At 46.8% G+C, this 24,629-nt stretch overlaps 1 protein-coding gene across 1 annotated transcript in view; it reads right to left on the reverse strand.

Moving 5' to 3' along the window:
- TM2D3 (TM2 domain containing 3) overlaps positions 1–23,565 on the reverse strand; it is a 202,143-nt gene extending 178,578 nt beyond the window's left edge. Inside the window, exon 1 of the mRNA XM_069624763.1 lies at positions 23,433–23,565. Within this exon, the coding sequence (XP_069480864.1) occupies positions 23,433–23,514 (82 nt within the window). The 5' untranslated portion in view covers positions 23,515–23,565. The remainder of the gene's footprint in view (positions 1–23,432) is intronic.
- Between the last annotated feature and the right edge of the window lie 1,064 nt (positions 23,566–24,629).

Below are 24,629 nucleotides of genomic sequence, written 5' to 3' on the forward strand. Positions count from 1 at the left end.
GTATTGCAACTTGCTTTGTCAGATAATCAAAGTAGCTGGACGGCCAGTGTCCTTGAAGGTGTGGGATAGTTTAACATTCATAAACAACACAGCTTGCAATTCAATATAGCTATCAAGTGCCCTGGTATCGCCTCATACTCATTTTTCCAATCACATAACAAAATAATACATCCTTTTTTTTACTGTAATACCGCCCTTCCTTGAGAGCAACAGACCATTCTATTTGCCCGTTTTCTTTTTGCCCTGTGTCTATCGATGAAGTCTCAAACTATCCAAGACCTCAAAGCAAGTAGTACGCCAATGATTTATGTATGATATAGCATTTATAACACACCTATACACAAGTGCTTCAAGGCGCGACGAGGAACGAGGATAGGAAGGGGGAACAGAGGGAAGACAGACAACAATCCTACTAGGCCAGGTGTCATTCAGATCATGCAAGTGCATGGGAAGGAGAAGGAGGAAAGGGTGGGGGTTGGGGGAGGGGACAGTGCGGTACATGGGATAGTAAAATAAATAAAGTAAAAGTAAGGCCAGCAGGTGGCAAGTGCTGCTAGTGGGACTGTAGGGATACAGAGAACAGTCCCCAGTGTGGGGGTTGCCAGGAAGGCAGTGCAGAAGTGCGACTGGTGGGGCAGGGGGCCTGGGCCCAAGATCAGAGGGTGGCCAGGTAACCAGTGCAGTATCAGTATCAGCCAGGAAGTCCGCAAGGGAGAGAAGCAGAAAAAGCAGAAGCAAAGAGAAAGGTTTTGAGGTGCTTCCGGAACCGGAGAGGATTCTCCTCAAGTTTCAGGGAGGAAGGGATGCTTTTCCAGAGGGAGGCCCCAGCCGAAGAGAGAGATCTACCACCAACTTGTTGCTTGGAGAAGCGACTGACCCTGAGGGAGTTGGAGCAAGATGAGCGAAGGGCTTGAAAAGGAAGATATTTAGGAAGAGAGAGTTGAAGGTATTGAGGCCTCCAGGCCCCAGAAGACCTTGTGGACAATGCAGAAGGGTTTGAACTTAATCCTCGATGCCACTGGGAGCTAGTGCAGAGATTTCAGTCCGGAAGAGATACGATCCCTGGGCTTGAGGCCAAGGACAAGTCTCGCAGTCTTTTTCTGGATGAGTTGCATAGGAGAGAGTAGAACCAGGCAGATTTAGAAAGAGGCTGTTGCAATAGTCCAGCCTAGAAAGAACCAGAGCTCTGGAGACAGTGAGCTTCTGGGGGAAGAAGAGGAAAGGAAGAATGCCTCTGAGGAGGTGCAGCTGATAGCGTGACTTCTTAGAGACGTCAGAGATGTGTCGAGAGAAGGAGAGCGTGGAGTCGAAGATGACCCTGAGGTTTTTAGCCTCACAGGTTGAAGCAGGAAGAGGGCCAAGAGAGACCGGCCAGAGTGACAGGGAAGGAGGGAGCAGGTGTGTCGATGAGGAGAATCTCTGTTTTAGTGGCGTTAAGGCAGATCATTGGCGACACACCACTCCTGGATAGCGGACAGACAGTCAGAGATGAGAGAGGGAGAAGAGGTGGCTGAGGGTAGCCTGAAAATGAGCTGAGTGTCATCTGCATAGCACTGGAAGTTGGAGCAGAGCGTGGCAATGCAGTGGGAAGAAGTGCCAGGTATTGGTTGAACAGCCAGGGAGAGAGGTTAGACCCCTGGGGAACACCACAGGTAGAGATAGAGATAGATGAGAGGAAGGACCCATGTTGAACCTGGGAGGGTCGATCAGAGAGAAAAGAATTCAGCCACGCCAGGGCCTGACCGGTGATCCCCAGGTTGTCACGGAGATGGTTGAGCAGGATGGCACGGTTGACCGTGTCAAAGGCAGAGGAGAGATCAAGTAAGATGAGGACACAGGGGGTGTTGGAATCAAGGTTGGAGAGCAGGTCTTCACGGATGTTCAGGAGAGCAGTTTCCGTGCTTCTGGCAGCTCTGAAGCCAGACTGTTTGCCCATTTGATTATGTTTTTCAAGTCACCTATCTGTCATGTATTAAGTCACCTATTTCTATGCACTTGTACCTATGAGACCAATTTTGGTCACCTGTAACCCACTCAATCACACTTTCCTGCAAGATTTCATGTAACAGCACCTCGATGCCCCAGGGCTTTAAGTGTGCTATAAAAATGCAAATTAAAAAAAAAATAAAGAAATAACGCACAACTCCAGACTTCAAGATGGCCACCGACACGAGATAGGACGTGTAGACGGCGCTTCGGAGCATTCAGGCGGAGAGAAGCATTCCCCACCACCCCGCTAGATCATCCGCATTGGCAGGATCTCTAAGCCCGACAGGAGAAGACAGCCATCAGGCGTCCGGGAGGAGTGCGGCCCGCGCCAGGATGAGGGAAGCCCCCGGGCTGAAAGCGGCGACAGAAAGGGCCTGCTTGAACAGAGGGAGCCCCGGGTTACCAGCGGCTCCCTGGTAGTGCACGGCAGGTGGACCCGGCCTGTGATACGGCGGGTCCACGGAAACGTGCCGGACCGCAACCCCAGAACTGGGGAGAGTGAGCAAGTGGAGGAGCTCCCCAGTGGTTGGCGCCGACGTCGAAACGCGGTCGCCCCGGATAGGCTCAGTCAGCCGGTGGAGTGCTTGGGCTGTGTTCACGGGAAGAGGCGGCTCCCCCTGAGCAGAGGGTCTCCCGTTAGCAACGGTGCCCGTGGGGGGGAGCGGAGCCCGCTCCGGAGACGGGTGGGACCGAGGTGGAGGACCGCATCCCCAACACCTGAGCAGGAGGAGCAAGAGCACACTGCGGGTGTTACTGTGGGCCCGGGAGAGAGAAGCGAGCAGGGGAGGCCGGCAGCTGCAACCACCCATAAGGACAACAAGGCCCTCTGGAGGGCACTCATTGGAGCGGGTCCCTGGCGCAGGTGGCACCCCCCGGTCGCATGCAGTGATACTTGGCAGGACACCAGGGAGCGGATCTGCGGCGGAAAAAGTACTCTGTGTAGAGCAGGGGTGCAGGAGAGTCGGGGATTGGATGGGTGCCCCCGCAGTGCCGGTCCGGTCCACCTCTCGTGACTGAGCCGGTCGGCATATGTGAGCTCATCGCCCCACACTCTACATCTCGCTAATCTGGAAGTCACGGGAAGCTTTGGAGGAGCAGTGAGTGTTAACAGTGCTTACAAATACTGGCTGTGTGTTTAGAGCTGCAGTGCCTGTGATCATAATCGATGCAAGCTGGTACCCCTTTGGTCATAACTCACGGACTGGTCCTGGACTGTGATTTGGGCTGCATGAAGTGAGGTGGGCTACAGGAGTGGAAAATACCAGGGTCCTGCTCCCCCCAGCCTGGCATTACGACTCCCACGGTGAGTGGCGAATTATGAGAGGAGAGTTACCCCAGCAGAGAGTGTCATAGCCGTGGATAAGAGTCGGGCGGTGGGCTCGGGGTGCAGCTGGGAGTAGAAGCAAGTCAAGAGTCAAAGCTGTGTGACTGCTCGCGCCCCCCCAAAATAAATAAATAAATAAAAAGAGCTTATTGGAGAGCCAGCGGAGTGGAGCACACCAGGGTGGAGACACCCCGGGGGAAGGCGGCAGGGTGGGAAGCGCAGTGCTACAGGCAGTCCTAATTAAAGAAGTGCCCCCGCCCTACAGTGGACCATGTCCTCAAAGTATAAAAACAAACAGCTTAATGGTGGTCTTTCACAAGCAGAGACCCTAGGCACCCTTCCAACCTCGTGGCAGCAAAGAGAGGAATTAAACGAGCGGCCAGATCCCCAGGAGAAGAGCGGGAACTCGGGCCCCCTCGGGGTGGGGGGGGGAGAGGCATGGGGGGGCTGCCATGCAGGCCCCAATGTCACGACAGGACCTCCACGGTGAAATCTTAACACTCCAGAACAACCTGGTCAAAACTTTCCAAGAACAAATTCAGCTGCTTAGATCTGACATTAATCTGCCGGTGGTGGAAATGAAGCAGGAAGTGGGCCAGCTAGGGGAAAGAACGGACATCTTAGAAAAGGGCATGCAAGAGGTGGACAAAGAAGTCACGGAGAACAGCGAGGCGATTGAAAGAATCAACACAGCAACAAGAAATCTGGAGCGGAGGATGGAGGACTTGGAAAATAGGTCGAGGAGGGTCAACATTCGGGTGAAATGGCTACCAGAGGCAGTCTACGATAAGGTTTTAAAGGAGACACTGCAGGACATATTTGCAAAGCTACTGAATGAATCTTCCCCAGAATCAGTGGAGTTGGACAGAGTCCACAGGGTGGGCCGTCTCAACAGTGAAGCAAAGGCTATACCAAGGGATGTATTAGCAGCATTCACCAGGTATGCACAAAAGGAGGCAGTTTTGAGAGCTGCCAGGCAGAGGGAACCCCCAATCCATGACGGCCATACAATAGAGCTATATCAGGACTTGGCCAGAAGCACTTTGGTGAAGAGACAGCAAATGAGCCCTATCCTGACTTTCTTAAAAGATAAGGGGATCAAGTATACATTGACTTTTCCCTTTGGCCTTCTCTTTGAATGGCAGGGCGGCCAAAAAAGGATAACATTGCTGCAGGAAGGAGCAGACCTGCTTCATTTGGAGCTAGGCCAGGAAGAGACAAGGAGAAGGTCGGAGAGGTCACTGGGGACCGATCATGCACAAACATCTAGGGCCTGGGCTTGGTCTACGGTGGGAGAAAAAAGAAAAAGAAAAAAAAAAAAAAAAAAAAAGGAGGAGGAAACCTACTTTCATGGGACCTCCGGAGAGGGCAGAGAGAAGGGAACAACAGAATGGAGGGGGAGACACTGCCAGCAGGTCATCCCCCTGAGGGTAAAGCTCGGTTTAAAAGGGGTGGTGGGCTTCGAAGCTATTGTTAAGGCAAGGAGCAAACATGTTGGAGGTGGTAAGGGAAGTGATTCATTTAGCGGGGTTTGGGAGGCTCCTCCCCAGTTGGGCACAGGGGTGAGGGGGGGGGGAGTTGGGGGATGAGGTGGGAACACGGGCAAGGAACTCCAGAGCATAGGAAGAACTACATTATGGTTCAGAAGAGGCAGAGCAGGGAGTTTTTCTGACGGGCAGCGGACGAAGGGGACAGGAGGCCAAAGGGGGAAAGGATCACATTGGAGCGGCCCTAGAAATGGGTGGCAATAAGAGGTCTAGCAGGGATCTAGTCAGTTCAAATGGATGACCCATAATTTGCGGGGGCTTAACTCCCCCCTGAGCATAAAAAAGCTGGAGAGGTTTACGAAGAAGGAGGGGCCGGACATATTGGGTCTGGAGGAAACGCATCGGCTACATAAAGACCAAAAGAGGCTGAGAATTAGGGGCTTTGACCACATTTTCCAGGCCTCAGGGGTTACAAAAACGGCAGGAGTGGTCTTGGCGCTTAAAAATTCGGTGCAGTTCAGGAAGGAGTGCATAGTCCGGGACAAGGGGACAGATACCCCATTGCGCGTGGGACATGTTTGGGGACGGTTTGCACAATCACGGTTATATACGCTCCAAATACAGGACAGGAAAAGTTTTTGAAGCAATTCCTTTACATTTTAAGTGAAGTGGCAAGGGGCCCTGTGGTGATCATGGGGGGACTTTAATTTATCTTGGGACGGGGCTCAGGACAGGTCAGGGGAGAGGGGAGCAGGCATGGTGAGAGCGGTCTCGGCGGTTGTGCGAGAGAGAATGGTGGGGTTGGGCCCGAGGGACGTGTGGCGGGAGGCACGTGGGGATGAGGCGGGTTATACTTTTAGCTCAGGAATGCATGGCACCCAATCTAGGATAGATTACATCTGAGTTTCAGCGACCCTCTTGGGGCGGGTCAAGGAAGTAGTGGTGGGTCCCCTGGGTATAGCAGATCATAACATTCTTACTGTGCGCTTAGAACTAGGAGAGAGGAGGAGAGGGATTTGGAGCTGGACATACCCGGCGGCCCTCATGAGAGATCCGGTTCTCAGGAAGGAAATATAGGGTAAAATGGAAAAATTCATGGAAGAAAATAGAAGAGGGGATACATCTGAGGGGATAAAATGGGACGCGTTTAAGGCCACTATCAGAGGGAACTTATAGCGGCCAAGGATGAATCGGGATAGGCAAATGAGGGAGCTAGAGAGACAACTGGAGGGTGAAGTTGAGGCTGCCCGACTAAGAGTAGAGGCTGCATCGTATAGAGCCTCTCAGAGACTCTAGGTGAGCGGAGGGGCAACTCAGAATCCTCAGAACGAAAAAAGCCGAGGGGGCCTTACTGTTCATTCGACAAAGATACTATGCCAAGATGAACAAATCTGATGCCTTATTGGCCAGACTCTTGAGAGGGGAGGCAGCGAAGAAGGCAATAGGGGCCCTTAGGTCAGAAGCGGGAGAAAGGATAACACGCAATGAGGACATCCAGTAACTCCTCACAGCCTACTATGAGACACACTACACATCGCAGCACCTTGCCCCTCGAGTTCAGGAAGACCTGCTAGGGAAACTTAATTCGCGCAAAATCAATGAGGAGTCTCAGGGACGCATAAGCCAAGAGATTACAGAGGACGAGGTGAGAAAGGTTATATTAAATCTTCCCCCTGGTAAGGCTCGAGCCCTTACGGCTACAAAGCTGCGTTTCATAAAACATTCTTGGCTTTTCTTGTTCCGCAATTGACCTCCTTATGCAATACGTTTAAAGACATTCACTCCATCTATGGAGGAAGCTAAAATGTCCCTGATCTTGAAACCCCATAAGGATCCCCTGGAACAGTCTTCGTATAGGCCGATAGCATTGATTAATATTGATGCTAAAATCTACACTAAGATTTTGGACAAGGATTGCTCCCCGAGTTAATCCACCAGGACCAATCGGGGTTTATCCACGGCAGGCAGACGGCTGATAATCTACGTCGTATAGCACATTTAGTGGAAAAAACGCAGAAAGCAAACACTCCCTCGGTCCTACTCTCTTTAGATGCTGAGAAGGCTTTTGACCGCGTGGAGTGGTCGTATCTCTTTCGCACTATGGGGAGGATGGGTCTGGGAGAGAATTTTTTTTACAAATGGTGAAGGCCAATTATCAAGAACCAAAACCCAAATTATGGTGAATGGGACCCTCTCACGCACCAAATTTGCATAAATAGGGGTACAAAACAGGGCCGTCCCCTGTCCCCGCTGCTCTATGCCGTATATTTCGAGCCACTCCTGCAATTGATACAGGATGAAGAGGGGATACATGGGATTCCATTCGGGGGAATATCACATAAGGTCACAGGATTTGCCGACGATATGCTTCTCTCCATAACCAACCCAGTAGATTCCATCGAGGATAGCAAGAAGGTGCTGGATAACTTTGGGGAGGCCTCGGGACTTAGCATCAACTTGGGGAAATCAGAGCTTGTGTGTTTGTCCCTGGGTGGGGCCTTCAGCGATAGATTGAAAGGGGATACCCCGTTTATCTGGTCCCCACAAGAAATTTAATATCTGTGAGTCCGGGTTACCCCTACTCTCAGGAGCTGGTATGCGGCAAATTATCTCCCTCTGCTAGACCGGATTAAAAAAAAGACCTCAGGAGCTGGGGGTCACTACATATCTCTTGGCTAGGGCGTTTGGCCGTGATCAAGATGGTCACATTACCACATTTGCTTTATTTGTTTCAAGCCATTCCGCAGATGGTCCCAGAGAAATTATTTAGGGAGATCCGATGCTTAATAAAGGAGTTCATCTGGGAAGGAAGTCAGGCCAGACTCAGCAGACGCCTGCTAGCGTCCTCCAGGGGAGGGGGTAGAATTGGCACTTCCTAATTTTAGGCAATATTATGAAGCAACTCAGTTACAAATAATTAGAGAGTGGTTGTGGGAAGGCGAGGGACCATAATGGGTGGACATGGATAGGGCCATGACCAAATATGACCTGTGGGGGGGAGGGGGTTTATGGCTGAGGAGGGACCTTCGACCTAAGCATATGTATGAAAGCTCTATTTACAGGCTTAATGGCTTCCAACTGGGACCGACTGGCTAAGAAAAAGGGGATTACATCTTTCCCGTCCCCTTTTACGCCGATATTCAACAACGCTGACTTCACCCCCAGAACCGAAAAGGGAGCATTCATGCAATCGGAGGAGGGGAATATAGGCGAATGTGTGACATGTTTCAGAATGGGGAAATCCTGTCATTTGGAGACTGTAAGGAGGCCTTTGGGGTCAGCGAGCAAGAGGCGCTTAGGTATGCTCAATTGCGCCATTGGCTGCTCCATCCCCCAGAGGTCACTTCCCGCGAGAAATTCCTACACAAACGATGGGTCTAAAGGTTTAATTGGCAACCTGTACAAGATCTTGGAAGATGCTACTCCTCACGAACGATGGCCCTCCATGACAAGGTGGGAGCGGGTATTAGGGAGGGGGTTGGTTGATTTTTCCTTTGTTCTAGGTTACTGTTCATGTGTAAAAACGAATAAAGAGATGTTCAAAAAAAAAAAATACACAACTCCCAATTAATGTAACGCTCACCTGATTCCCACGGAGGCGCTGATCCCGGCTGGGCTGCTATCGTTTCTTCAATTGAGAAGCGTAGAGCTCTGACGACTCTCAGGACTGGGCTTCCTCTTATCGAATGTCTGACTTGCAGGGTAAGTTTTCTGCAGGTGGAAGAAAAAGGGTTAATGACCGTTTGATGGGATTCCTTCTCCCACCAATCGGCAGTTTCTCCCACAGCCTAGCTTTCTACTTGTCTCGGCGAGCTCTCACCTTAGGCGTATAAATGCTGAGCTCTCCATCCTGCGTCTGGTGCAGGGGTGCGTGGATTCCAGTTACGTCACTGGATGAGTTCAGTGTTGAGGCTCAAGTCTTTTGCGGCCTTAGTTGTGGCACTGGTGCTGGGATGCCGAAGAGCGATGCCGCCGTTACTGCACAAGCGGATGCCTGTAAGTATACTGTAGTCTTTAGGCTTTAAAAGATGGGCACCTCAATAATGTCCCTTTTCCTTTGTTTCAGGCCTTGGGATGCTGTGGGCGTAGTTTTCCGTTGCCGCTACACGTGCCGATGCACGCAAGTATAATGTTCGTTGGCCGCTTTTAATGGCACCTCTAATAATGTCCTTTTTCTAGTTTTCAGGTGCCGGGATGCTGCGGGCTTTATATCCGTTGCCACTGCATGCGCCGATGCACGTAAGTATAATGATCGTTGGCCGCTTTTAATGGCACCTCAAATAATGTCTTTTTCCTGTTTTTCAGGTGCCGGGATGCTGAGGTTGATGCGGCTGCTACTGCGCGTGCAAAAACTGGTAAGTTAAGATGAATGCGACTGCCTTCACCCGAACCCCTTTTTAATTATGTCCTTTGCCTTTCAGGTGCAGAGAAGCTGCCGAAGAGAAGGCCGCGGTTAGCTCCGTTGCAATCACGGATGGATTAGGTAAGCGGGCGCGGCTGCGAGCGAGTTGCACTTTTCTAACCTTATGTTTATTCTTTGCAGGTTTTGCCGGTGACTGGATTCCGGGATCTGGTAAGTATTGTTCTGTGTCTTTCTTCATCCACAGGTTGCTGCGCGGAAGCTGAAGATGACTCTGGACCTGGAATGCAGGAGCCGACTCGGTGAGCGTCCTGCTGCTGCTGCAGAATAACGCGAAGCACGTGTTTTCCATCGGGCGTGGTTTAAATAGCAGAGAAGTGCTTCCAGTGTGTGTTCTTCCACCGGTTCCACCCAGGTAAGAAAAGAGTTCCTGAATGGAGGGAATAGTTCCTCCCAGCCCTGATGGCTGGGGACTTCAACCACACTGGTTTGTTCTGGGTAAATATGCAGCATGGTCTGCCTCAGGTAAGTCCACCCAAGCATTATTACACTGTTTATCAATATGAGCCCGGCACCTATGGCGCCGGGACTGAAACCCTTCATGAGCCTGGCGCCAAAGGCGCCAGGACACGGTCCAAAGGGTCCCTGTAGGGGTCTGCTGGGTCCGGAGTAGTGGAAGACGGGTCTGCTTCCGAGGGCGCTGGGCCAGTCCTGGCCCCTCGGGAGTAGCGCCCATGACAGCTAATAACTCTACAAGCGTAGTCGCACTGGTAGCAGATCTCTCCATCTGCCTCACACTGTTGGAACATGTTACCACATAGTGAGCCGAGTCTTACGCTTCTAGAGACGTATCGACTTGAAGCAGAGGAAAACCTATTCATCAACCGTTGACACGTTCACAGATGCGACGTGGGTTTACAAACTCTGAACAAGAAGCAAGCCATCACGATCAACAAGTGAGTGACTGTCTTAGTATCACTTCTCTTCCAACTGCAACCCTTGATGGTGTAAGTGTAAATGTTGAGCCCTCCCAGAGTGTTTTGGAGTGTGCTGGGGAGGCGGGCAAAATAACGAGCGCTGAAGCAATCCTTGATGAGCCTGCACCTTCACTCACTGAGACAACCAGCTGGGGTGGGACTCTGAACGCCATAAACATTTGTTCTGGCGATATATCTGAAGCTTACAAAACTGACAGTGTTGTTTGTGGAGATTCAGCCAGTTGGCGACGTCCCAGCATGATAGTAGGTGGGGGTATGGGTGAGTGCCTTACACTCCCACAGACACGAGAGCCGGCAGGGCGCCCTGCCGAATCTGCTGAATCTGAATCCTTACTCCACCAACTGGCGGTCTCATCTTCCGTGCCTTGCCTGCCCGGCCTTGTGAGCCAGAGAACAAGTGGCCAGAAAACTCTAGTCCCAAATGGACTCAAAAATAAACTTACCGAGATTGTGGTCGGAACAGTGCTGACATTGACGGATGTAGCAGTTGTAGTTGAGGCCGCCGCTCATGCTGCTTTCGAGTTGCAGGAGTCGGGGGCTTGCGAAGTTCCTGTGGTGCTAACTAATGACGAGGTATTTAGTGTCATGATGCCTACCCCCGGGCATCTGGATCAAGCCCATCAGCCCTGGGAGCAGGCATCCAGACATTTACAAAAACCCCAGCAGCCCCAGCTAGGGGCCGTCTGGGTTCAGTCCTGGCGCCGTAGGCACCAGGCTCATAGACATTACTTACCTCATGCAGACCATGCTGCAAATAAATCCAAGCCAACTTGAGGCCTGGATGGGACTATTTTACTACAGGGACTATTTTTTACTCGGGTGTGGTCCTGGGGAACTTCTTTCCTGGGACTACTTTGGAGGCTATTTAAACCACGCCCGAACAGCAGCACATGCTTCGTGTTATTCTGCATCCAGCAGCGTGACTCTCACCGTGCCTGCAGCTAGCATCCAGTCTTCTGCCACGCCCGCCTCGAATCCGGAGCTCCTAGAATAAAGAGGAAGAAAAGGACAAGGTTAGAAAACAAACTTATTTCAAATTCCTCACCTAACTCCGGATCCATTTCATCTCCCGACCTGGAAAGTACATCAGTCCTGCACGCGTCGCTTCGCCAGCTCCAGCACGGCGCCATACTCCCCAGTTCTCACAGCATCTTTCGATCCGGCACTGTCTCCATCATTTCTTCGCCGTACTCAGGCACCTAGGGGCACAAGAATAACAAGGTGAGCCAAGGGAATCAACAAATACCTCTTACCACCATAGACTTACCTGATTTACCACCAGCGGTATTATTCTCCATATCGTCATATGCCACATCTGTAAAGAGGGAGAAAAACAACACGTTAACGCATGCAATAGTTACCGGACAGCGTTGGGTAATACAGACTCTTACCTGAACGCCAGCAGCAGCTACGAGTTCTTCTTCTCACAAACTCAGTTGCAACTTAAGGAAGGAAGGGGACAAGAGTGAACATCGGGCACATTGAACTCTTTAAACTTGATACTTGCCAGGCCCGCCTGGGACTTCAGAGTCAATGCTTACCGGAACTCTCCCAACGCCTTCAAACCAGTGAAGTAACTGGTATCTACGCGCCCCTGCAAGACACGCAGGATGGAGAGCTCATCTTTTACAAACATAAGGTGAGGTTACTAGGGGGATATCAGAGGTGATTAGTGGGGGAGAGCGAGAACAGTTGGGAGGCCATCACTAAAACTCACAGGTGGCTAATCCCTGTCTCCACTTGCAGGAAAATACTTCTTCTGGTCCAGCAGACAAGACTAGGTGGGCCAGTCCAGACAGTCATCTCTGCACTACGCATCACGTTGACAGAGACCGCAGCTGTCCAGGTCCGATCGACACCCCTGTGGGGTCCAGGTGAGCGTAACATTTAGCTCGTCTGATTTGACGCCAAAAACAAAGAGCGATACTGTAGCAGCCGAACCAGAGGTAACCCAGAAGATGGAAACATTGTGCTGCAAGACTTTAGGGAAGAAAGATGACAACTCCAGCGCACAAGCTGTGAAAGGACAGAGCATCTCAGCAAGTGATGCTGAAGAGCCAGGCTCGGCGGCGTATTTTTCAGCTGATCCCATCCCCTGTTTGCTTTCTGACCAAGACTTGCGAAGTGCGTTCTTCAAAGCAAATTCAATCCAGCGAACTGAGAGGAGAACTTCAATTGAACTTGTAAACAAGTTGCTCTGCGAATAAAATTCTTTCCAAAGCATTGGGAAAACTAATGACCATTCAGCCAACATATCAAATGGTATGAGTGAAAGTTTGAGTGAAAATTATCACTACCGCATTAAAAAAATTAAAGACTAATAATGAGCCTAAATGGCACAGTGGCGCCTTAAAACGGAGATGCATAGAAGATAGTGTCTCACCTAGAATTTATTACTCTCAACAAAGACACATGCAAACACGGGCAGATAAAGAGTCATCACAAAAGATGCCTGCATTTTGCTTGGAACCAAATGCAATAAAATCAGTGTAGGTTGCAAACAGCGTAGCATTGGGGGCACAATGTCTACTTGGTGGATCCTCATCTGATGACTCCAGTGCAGAATCCTCTCTGATGGAGCGTGAATACCCGAAAATTTGGCGGGTTTTTCACATGGCCAATACAAAAAACAGAGTGCTCCCACCAATCGGATGAATTAAAAAAAAAAAAAAAAAAAAAAAATCATACAGGACTTAAAACCTACACTATTGTCGTCTATGTCTATGACCATCTCCCCGTTCATAAAAATGTATGAATGTATGAACAGATAAATGACACAGTCAAGGATTTAACTACACTGGTCGCTCTGATGAATTCCAAATTGGTGAATATGTAGTGCGATAAAACCTGCTTCCTGCAATCGTCTCACGAGTTAACTAGCAAAATCGACTGTTCGCTCGTCGCTCTGGTGGAACAAAAAAAACGCAATAACAGCGAGGACAAAAGACTCCTTGCTGAGGTTGCAAAAGAAGCCTTTGGCTTGTTGAGACGAGATGGAAGCACTCTGGGTCATCTGCCAAAGTCCCCAGTTTTGAAATAAGGAAAGAATCTACAAAGAGCTGTAACAAAGAAACACACACAGAGGACGACTTCACAACTAGGCAATTGGATTCACCAAGGGTTTATGAGACTGTAGTTATTGACTTAACAGCAAAAGAAGTCTCACCGATCCAGACGGGCGAGGTCGCGTCTACCCTTGGGGTTACTCCTAGAAGTGTGAATGATGCTGAAAATGGAGAAAACCTAGACGTGCAAATACCATCCACATCGACAGAGAGGGCCCGTTACCCCAGTCCTCCGTTAGATAACGCACCAGCTAGTTTATAAGCAAAAAGAGTCACGGATGAGGTGTACACGATCTTTAATGGCAAACGTAAACACCAGGGAAAGGCTGGATTGAAATCATCGCAAATAAAAAAAAAATCTAAAAAAATCAAAGATCAAGGAAATCTTGCATGACGAACAGTTTCAGAAAGTTCCTACGAAACATCAAGTCTGAGTTTTACCCTAAATACACCATCGGGCAATGTTACGACAAAAAACAAGGAAATAAGCGAAGAAGCGAAACAAACTTGCAAATCAATGTGACTTACTGGATGAAACTAAAGGCACCACTGAAACTCCGATCAATTTGTTAAACCTGTCGACATACCAAGATGACGAGGGGATGATGTCTTACCAGACACTTTTGATGGTGAATCTGTAATTGGTCCCATCCCCTAACAAGAGGCAAAGCTTACTTCTTGCCCCCAGGCAGGTAACAAGAAAAGATCTGCAAGAGTTTGTATCTTGCTGCCTCTGAACAATGCACCCCAAATAAAAGACGCCAAAATAGATAGTCCTATGTTTAAAACGCTGGATGAAAAAATTGGCAGGAGACCAGAGCACTAAAGCGGAAGCAGTTATTCTAGGATCTCGAGAATCAAGTGCAGTAATACATTATGGAAGCCAAAATGGCCCCAATATTAAAATCTTGAATAGTCTTGGAACTCCGAAATTTACGCTTGAGGTTAAAGGGCACGATTGGCCTCCTCGTACATAAACAGCCCTGAAAAATAACTTTAAAAACAAGAAATGAAATAAATAGCTCACAAAAAGACAAGCAAAGTTACGGCAAAAAAACAGCAATATAAGCAGTCTTGTCTTGGAGCGTATTCCTGTAGGAAAGGATGGTCTAATGCTGAATCGTAACGTTTTACGCTGATTAAATTATGTGCCAAGCCTTAGAACAATTGAATCCGGGGACAGCAAATGCGTGGAATTTTTCAAAGAACCCCAAAATGACAGAGTGAAGCTACACATTGACTCTAGAATCATATGCAACATCCTTCTAGAGGCGGCCCCGGTGCTTCTCTCATTGGGTTTTGATATCTTTGAACCACGAAATGACCACAAACGAGAAATCAATGATAGTTTCAATAAGATCATGGGCCCATTTGAATCACAACGGAAATGAAGATGACATGGACAAAAGAATGAGTAAGGACAATGGTGAGGCCTCAAGACTCTCTAAAACAATTACAACAAAAACTACACAGAATATGCATAATGAAACTCCTCAACTAATGCAGCAAGGTGAGCAGATTAAAATCACGTTTGCATGCAACACTACAGGCAACAATGCAGAAATCAAAGACAATGATGCATTGTGTCATGATGATGAAGAATTAAGTAAGTGGAATTGGATTGTCACAGCCTTAATGAGACAAAATTGGAATTAATGCCAGGACTCACTCCCCAATTCTACAATTAACTATGGATCCTGGAACAACCGAAGGTTTTTACATTTGCTTCAATACAATTGGTTGGAAGGCTTGGACATAGTCTGTGAGCAGGAAATCTGGCTAACAGAACTTCCAACTTCAGATGAATTTGAAATTGCCATCAATCCAGCAATTAAAAAGGAAAGAAAAGGGGCAGCCCTATGGCTGGGCTCTTAACTCTTGTAAGAAAAGGCTCATGCTATAAAATCATGGAAACCAGAAATATCCCCCCCATACATTCAGATGACGCTCCTGATGCTGGAAGGTAAAAACAAAGGCTGGAAATGAGCTCATCCACATCATCAATGTATACTGGCAGCATAAAGCAATTGAACCAGTTTGCTTTATTGATCTAGTAACACAACTAATTGATGATATAAATGACCAAACATACTTAGCAAAAATCCTGCTGCGCGGGGACCTGAACATCAACTGCATAGATGCAAAGCCATATCATTTAAATGGCAACACAAACTCCCTGTCACGACGACTGCCCCTGGCCGGAACTACCCAACCAGATGGGCTGCATCTAGTATCCCCATCAAGGCCTCAGGGGCCTTAACATTCGCTCCCAGACTCACTTGGAGTCAGTCCTAGTGCCTTTGGTGCCAGGCTCATGTGATAAGGCAGTAATATGGGCCCAAAAGGCATTGCGCAACAACATGGAAGCTTCCACATGGCTCAGTTCCTGAACTGAACCATGCGGTCTAGCATTTTGGGTGTTGCAGGCCCAGGGATACCTGGGATACCTGCAGGCTATATAAACCACGCCCAGACTCCAGCACACACTTAGCGTTGCTCTGCATGTGGCAGCATGACGTTCACCGCGGTCAGCTAACATCTTTATCCACACACCGGCCCTGATCACCTGCGAGAACAAAAGGAGACATCATTAGAGTTTGCTTATCTCCTGGGAGCAGCCTAAGCATTCCGCTCCAGGATCCTGAACAGACAACATCTCTGCGGATCTCGTCCATCAGAAAGCCGCTACTCTGGAAAGCAAAAGACAAGAGAAAAGCAACTAAGTAAGCGTTTACTTGGACATTCTGAAAACATATCTTACCTGCATTGAGTGGAAGGCCCGGGCCCGAATCCAGAGTACCAGCAAGCAGTCCACTCTTTTCTACTTACCACTCTTCTTCAGCTTGGCAAATGCATTCCGGACAGCATTGCTACCTGCAGAAAGACAAAAGGTTAGCACAAAGAAGCACATAGCGCCGCGCTTCGCGCTAGTTTACCATCTTGTGCACAAACCTGCGCGACATCATAAGAACAGCATCCACACCTACAATATAAGGAAGAGAGAGAAGGGAACAATTACAAAACAAGATCATTCACACCTACCATTTAAGGAAAGGAGAGAAGGAAACAAGAAACGCATTCACAAGGCCGACTTACCTGAAGAAACAGAGTCGCAGCTGGCCTTGACCCGTAGTGTTGCCCCAGTGAAGTAACTAGGCAGTGACAACTAACCCAACGCGCCCCTGCTCAGAGAGGCAGGACGGAGAGCACTCCAAATCAAGAAGCAAGGTTAGAAAAGCGCCAAGGGGGTTCTAGGGCCCGGAAAGGGAGGCGGGTCCTGGTCCACCAGAGACAATTAAGCTAAGCTTTACTCCTGTATTTCAGACCTGGTCTTCAGCCACACAAGGGTCAAAGGGGAAAGGTCCAAGAGTGCAGCAGTCCAGGCTGGGTGACGCCCCCGTGGATACCAGGTGAGCGTTACACTCCCTGAAGGTGGCGGCACAATGGCGTGATGAAATGGAGTCAAGAAATATGCACATGTTAAATGGCAACACATCAGGAGATGTCCCAGCCAGAGCGACTTGGAAGAGAATCAATCAGGAGTCGATCCTGGACTACTATTTTGTATCTGAGAGTCTACACTGGAGAGTATCATCTCTACAAGTGCTACAAAAAACAGAGCAATCATAACCTGGTGAAAGCATGCATCTCTGAGTTAGCCACAAAGTCTCATGACCAATGGAATCATAACGTAAGCACTGATTCCAGTAGAATTAGATTGAGACTCGATGACAACAAAGTGAAATTCCTTAAACTTGATTACCAGAGAGAAGATGAGGAATTAGAATATCGACATCTATGGACTCAATTCCAGGAAAAAAACCAAGGTCTAAGAAAGACAGGGTTCAAACCAAAACATACGTTTGATCTGGAGGTCATGAAACAAAAACGCAAAATGAGAATGCAAATTCGACTATGTTCTAAACAAAATAATGCTCAAAGCATCATTGACAAAAAGTAAATAACCCAGGCTTACAAGAACTGGCTGAAATCGCACAAGGCAATTATGGCTCACCATGATGCCGAAACCATGTTGTCAAAACTCACGAACAAAAGTTCCAGAGAGTTTTGGAGTATCATCAAACAACTTGAGGGCTCCCAACATGCTATACAGTCTAATATGGTATAGGAAAAATAATGGATTACTCATTATAATCCGCTGTACAGTAAAAAGGGTAACATAAAAGAACCAACGCTTCCTATTCTGGCTCACTGGGACCTCAGATTTGAGAAGGGCGACATTTTGGATATTATCAAAAAACTATGCTCATCGTGAGCCCCGGGGCCCGATGGGCTGACATATTTCACTCTAAAAGGCAATGCTGAACAGTGGACTTGCTTCGGTCACTCTTTATTCACCAAGATTGCTGCTACTTGTTCTACTCTGACATCATGGAAAAGTGCAATTATTGTTCCTGTGTTTAAAACAGAGCCAACCCAAAGGACTATCGTCCTATTGCACTTCTTGATGTGCTGGGTACAATTTATGCGTCCATCCTTCAACATAAACTAACTCAATGGTGCCATGTAAGTAATCACATCGACATAAGAAAAACTGGTTGCGTGATAGGGGTTGGATGCAGCTTGAATCTCTTGATTGTGAAAATCATGAAAATGGAAACACTGCGTACTGGGGGAAGGGTCTATCTTGCTTTTATTGACCTTTCTCACGCGTATCGACAGTATAGACCGTGAGATTCTATGGACTAAACTACTCAGCTGGAACTGCCCTTAAGCTTACTTATGGCCATTAGGGAGCTTCACGCTAATGCAAAGATCAGAATCAATGCAGTGTAAAGCAAGGTTGCCCCTTGGCCTCTATTATTTTCAACCACTTTTCATCAGACTCTTGACAGTGCATCCTCATTTCCACCCAAAATCAATGGGGCTCACATAAGTCTACTTTATGCAGATGACTTAATTCCGTTAGATGCAACCCCTATCAGTTTGCAAAGAAAACTAAATGCACTAGAAGAATATGTCCAGACCAATGGACTGTGTATTAACACCTCTAATTAGGAAATCCTAGTCTTGGAAGACTTAAAAGGAAATAATAAAAGGCGACTAAGCAGATTTCGATGGCACCTTGAAAATAACACCTAGCACCAGATATCTGGGCATGATGATTGATTCTAACCTGAATGATGCCCCTTGGGTTACGAGCATCAAAATAAAATGTCATCAACTAGCAAATCAGGCAACAATCCTAAATAAAAAATATGGCAGTTACTCACTGCTAACAGCTCTTGCCTACTATAACCAAAAGGGCGTTCCTGCACTAATACATGGAGCGGAAAGAGCTCTGGGCTGCTCAGACCATCTTTGGAATACCCTTGAAAATATTTTCTGGTCAAAGGTTTTACGTCTGCCTAGAGGAACACCGACAGCATGTATCCGATATGAACTTGGCCTAACATTAATAGACACAAGAATTTGCTGTAACATGCTAAATCTGTACCGGAAAATTACAAAGACATCCTCCCGCAGTTTAAAAATCTTGAAAAACTGAGAAAATGGAGCAGAACAGTGCATACTAAGATTGTGAGTTGATCGATGCAAAATGATCTTAACGCGCCAGACATTTCCCTTGACACCATAAACACCAATCCAAATATTGCTAAAACAACACGGTGGAAAAGTGACTGGATCCAACTGGAGAACAAAGGTTGAAGCACAATATCTCGAAGAATATTCACAGTTCGAAAAGAGCAGTCAATGAAACACAAAATTATCTGAAGCAATTCCCTGACTACCATCATCGAGATCTCTACATGAAATTTCGTTTGAACTTGTTTAGAACAAAAGAGAGAGAAAGTCTGTGGGCAAAAAACGGTCTAACATCCAAAACCTGTAGACTATGTGATTTACATGATGAAACATTAAAACACCTTATGTTATTCTGCACAGCCTTGCGCATGGAATGAAAGAAGTGTTTGGGGAAAATCATTTCGAAAAGACCAAGCTTAAGTGCTAATGACTGGTGGCAAGTACTTTTTGTTGAAACACATAGAAAACTAACATTTGCTCTAACATTCTTTTTGGAGATACTGAATAACTGAATAAGCGACAGAAGAAATATGAGGTCTCGTGTAGAGGACCTTGAGCTGCTTCAATTATGCAGAACTGTTTTGTTCAATCTTTTCTTGTCAGGCTCTCTCCGTTGTTTTTTTAAAGTACTTGAGTATTATCCTCTCACAGTTCTTTTGGTAACAGCTTTTAACTGGCATATGTCTGAAGTGTGACAAAGTAAATACACTTCATTGCTTGTGTTGAAATCATATTCATATTTTAAAGGTTTGTAATAAAATATATAAAATGTAAAAAAAAAACATTAAAATTTAAAAAAAAAAAAAAAGAAAAACAGTTTGCGCCTGGATTCTAATTTTGTTTCCTTTAAAAAGAAACACCTGAAAACATCTCTCTTCTGAGAACATTTTACATCGTTTTCAGGTTCCCCCTCAGGTTTGACTTCCTTGTGACTAGCCTCCTGTTCTGTTATATTTCGTGTTTTGCTAGTCTTATTACTGTTTTATGTGTGAAAATGCTTTGAAGGCCATGGGTTTAAAAGCTCTACAAATGAATAATGTTCCAACTCCCATAACCTGTAGCATCTAGCATCTGACTCAACCTTGGTAATTTGTAGTTCAACCAACGTGTCTAGTCCAGGTGCCCGGTAGAATAGCCAATGTTTTGAACCTTTTCACACTCCATGCATTTGGAATTCTAGCCAAAGGACACCGTCATACATGCATCTGCCATTGTAGAGAAGCAGGTGAATGCCTCTGCGGGAAGTCCCGCCCCTATTCTGCTTATATGCTGGAAGCCGGAAATTGTGAGATGCGCAACGCCAGTGATGGTGTCTATATCTTTGAGACAAGGTGTTGAGAAGTCCCTGCGTATTGTACCCTTGCAGAGATGTCAATCTCTTGGAGGAGGTTCCGAAGGAATATGAAGATGAAAAGAAACTGGTGATGTCACAAGAAATTAGTAGTACATACTGAGAAGAATGGTCGAAGAATATGTTTCTTACACATTTATGACATCCTTTCGCTATGCTCCGACCTGACAGCGACCATAATCTTCATCTTCCCTATAACACATGCTCTTAACTTTGCATTATTCAAATTCAGTCACTGCAATTTTACAACACTCCACAGGGTTCCTTTTCACAAAACTTTATCCATCTGTGCTAATTTTCTGATTATGCAATACAAATAGATTCATGCAATACAAATAGATATTAAAAGAAAGTGAACAGTCAGAAACACGATATATGCCAAATATTCAATTATGATTTAGTTCATGCATATTAGCTATAAGAAGTTATCAAACCATTATATGAGCAAAACGGTGTGTATACATTAGAAGCGAAAATGATCATGCAATGTGGGTCAAAGCTTCAGTAAATCAAATCTGCTCTCACAGGAGCAACCATTGGTCAGGCTGCATCAGAGTGTCTCTCCTGCCTTTGGGTCTCTTATTGGTGTCATTGATTGTCTTTGGATGGTCCTATTTTCTGCTTGTGTGAGTGTGTATAGGTTGTTAAGTACTTGATAATCAGACAGGACAGGTGGCAAGTAGTGTTGCTTGCTGAACCGTTCTAGCACGTGGCGTGTTGGGTCATTTGGTTAATTAGGATTCTGGTAGTTTGTCACAGCTTGCTAGTCTTTTGTGATGAAAGGTGTTTAGGGTGAAGTCTTGTGCTAAATCTGTTAAGACTATGTGATTCTGGGTTTAAGTTTAGCATAGCGTTTCGTTATTGTGGACATTTGAGGTAAAACACCAATTACACAAATTTAGACCTTTCACTCTCTTGTCTTACCCTTTGTTATTAATTTAAAAAATGGTCTTCATTCAGCCTTAGGTCCGCTAAATAAGATTCTTAAAGTATTACCCAGGTGAAGATTATTCTGTGTCCTTGTATGGTTGGTGTGAAAATCATAATTTATGAAATAGCTGTACCTCGTCATTTGAATGAGTTATGGATCCAGTAACAATATTAATTGTAATCTATAAATCTACATGGTCACCTTACGTGTTTCTATCCTCTTACAGACAGACATGATAATGAAATTAAGAGTTCTGGTTTAAAGATGTTGGTCTTGTTGCATGAGTTTAATATTACGGAGCTGCACACATGAATACATTGTTGGTTTTATGCTCGAAGGCACCTGCCTGCTTTGTAAATAAGTCGTGGTAGAAGCACTTGTATATTTATAAGCATTCTAACAAAATGCAATTGAACTACCTTACACCTGGTAAGAGTTCCCTTTAACCAAACTATCTACCCAGCATAAAGAGCTCAAGTGATTATGGTGCCTTCTCCTGCGCCACAAGCTAACACCGTTCTTGTCCTACTGAGTCTTGTGGGGAAAGTTGCAGTGTTTACTCACGCCTAGATTAAAATAATGTTGCCAACACAGCAAACAAAACTCGATTACTCACACATGCCATCTGGTATACTCCATATGGTGGACACCAAGTAGCCTTCCAGCAAGAGTCCCCAGACGGTTTAGGCTTGTAGGCACAGAACAGCAGCACAACAGGGAAACCCTCTTCCTCCTCAGCAACCAAACGTGTACAAGCATTGTATCTGCTCATAAAACTCACACTAGACCTGCAGCGGGAGTTCCTTAGTTTACATAATCGACTTAACAATAATGCAATCGCCACATGGGGAAAGGTGGCAACATATTTACCAGTGCTTTCTGTCAAATGGTGCATGTCACCATGAGCACACTTCATATTTGGTGCAATACTGCCAGCCATGCACAGTGAAACTTTTTTTTCTCCTTGTACTGCAAACAAAGTTTGTTTTCAGTAAATGTCAAATAAAAGTTTCAAATATAGCCATATTCGCCAGCAAGGTCAAATACCGTGGATATGGTACTCACCAGTCACAAAATCTCCTCGACAACGTAAGTGGGCTAGTACATTTGGTAAGCCCAGCCAATGTAGGCAGATATACTCCAAGACTGTTGCCTATGTTCTGCAGGGCTTGCTTGTGTATTCCATACCGTAGGTAGAGTTAAAGGAGACATATGACTGTTAGCCACCTTCTGCAGTGTTACCTGGACATGCTCTGCTCCCAAGAGGGAGGTTAGACCTTTCCAACGAGGCGAAAGTGCCTGCAATAGGCTCGTACAGTCCACAGAGCAGATACCACTGAAAACACCTGTAGTCCACCAAAACGATATCGGCTGAGTTTAGAGATCTCACAAAGTTACACATTCACGAAATGGCTATGTACTACATAGGCATAGCTTGTACACTTGTGTCAGTAACAGCCAGCGCCCCCAGTTCCATGGTATTATATTGGTAACAAAAAAGCGAACATAATTTGCCTATTGTTGACAATGTCGTTTAAAAAAATAAAAAAATACTAAAAAGGAAGAGTCCGCTTACCTTTCCTCTTCTGCCTCTTCTTAACCCTTGCCCCCTCCTCCCATTATAACTAAGTAAACATTATTTGTGTTTATGTTCTTAAGAAAACTCCCTCCCACATGTTTCAGCACACTCAATACATGCTAATTATCCTAATCAAGCAGTGTCAGGGGTGGACCACTTTCCTCCACCCACCAGAATCAGCCTCAGAGTCCCCGGACTAACCTAACTCCCCTTGCGAGAAGATCTGGAAACGGAAAAGAAATACAATGAGATCCCACCTGGTGGGCTGTCGGGCGAGTGTCTAGGCTGGGAGAGCAGTTAGGGGTGGCAGGTTTAAAAAAAGTTTTTTTTATGCTGTCATTGTGTCAAAGAGCATGCAGCTTCCTGCGTCCCACCGATTTCTAATCGCTTACCATTCAACACTTAAGGTGAAGTCCCTTTAGATTCTCCTCTGGCTGCTGGGTCTGCAGCGGTCTTACGTTAATGACATTTTATTGAGCTGGCGCTCAAAATTAAGACAACTAATGTCTGAGAACAGCCGATCATTGTGAATGTGGTGCGTTACGACGGCTTGGGTCCCCCCCGCCCCTCGATTCGGAACCCGTTGAGACAATTTTTGCCCGAGTCGGAATCCTGGGAAATATCCTCCAATTCCTGCAAGGCTTGCAGGCAGTATACAATTATTACAAAATACGTAAGACCTGGCTAATCGCTACTTGTTATGCTCATCACTGCTGCTCCCTGTATAATGTTACATCGTGATTGTATAATATGTACATATACAATCCACTTGTGTTAGTGGGGCCATTCCTATGTACTCACCACGGCCGGAAAGGATAAAAAGCTGAGAAAGGAAGAGGGCCGCTCCACATAAGCGTCGAAACTGAGACAGAGCCTCCATCATTATTGCCTTGGCAGAGTCTAGTTCCACTTCCTGTTTGAGAAACGGACCTAGTAGCAACGACTCCCGCACGTCACGTGACTTTCCATTCTTTGGCAAATCAGTTTCACTGGTTGACAGCTGGTTTAGGATCGTGCACGTTATTCAAGCAGCTGAGATTATACACGAAGGCAGCATTGGCATTTCGGTTGGTACTAGGTCCCATCCGAGAAACGGACCATTGGTTGCTAGGGCCATTTCTCAGATGGGAAATAGCTCCTTCAGTGTGAGAAGGCTAGTTCCCATTAGAGAATTGGCTCTTTTTGCTCCTAGTGGCCAAGTCCTGCATAATAATGTTTTTTTTTTAATTCACACTGAGAAGGCTAGTTCCCATTAGAGAAAAGGCCCTTTTTGCTGCCCTAGTGGTCAGGTCCTGCATAATAATGGGTTATAGCTTACTCACATTGAGAAGGCTAGTTCCCATTAGCGAAACGCCCTTTTTACCCCTAGTGGTCAGGTCCTGCATAATAATGGGTTTTGGCTTACTCACATTGAGAAGGCTAGTTCCCATTTGAGAAATGGCCCTTTTTACCCCTAGTGGTCAAGTCCTGCATAATGATGGGTTTTAGATCATTCTCACTGAGAAGGCTAGTTTCCATTAGACAAGAGGACCTTTCTGCTTCTCCAGGTCGGAGGGCCGTTTCTCTAATGGGAAATAGCTGTTTCAGTGTGAGTGGGCTAGTTCCCATTAGACAAGGGGACCTTTCTGCCTCTCTAGGTCGGAGGGACGTTTCTGTCACGTGCCCCGTAGCATGGCGCTTGTGGAGCAGATGGAGGATACAGCGCCATTGAACTGGGACAAAATGTTCTTCGCCGCTTCCTTTGCTGCGCTCTACTTTATTTTTTCCCAACATGGCCGCCGTCGCCGGGCTGCCTTAGCCACTTGGCACCCGGCAGTCGGCGCGTTGCAACCCCTCGTAATCCCTTTGGATGAGACGCTAGGTTTCTCTTTTTCTCTGCGCTCCATGCGCTGGTTTTCTTCTCCTCTCCATACCGATCTCTCGCTCCTCTTGCCGCCCTCGTGCGGTCCTTGCACGTACCTCCTTTGGTCTGTCCTTCTCGGCGGTCGCTGGCTGTTT

Source organism: Ambystoma mexicanum, chromosome 11 (genome assembly GCF_040938575.1).
Source record: "Ambystoma mexicanum isolate Mex_15411 chromosome 11, UKY_AmexF1_1, whole genome shotgun sequence".
NCBI lineage: Eukaryota > Metazoa > Chordata > Amphibia > Caudata > Ambystomatidae > Ambystoma > Ambystoma mexicanum.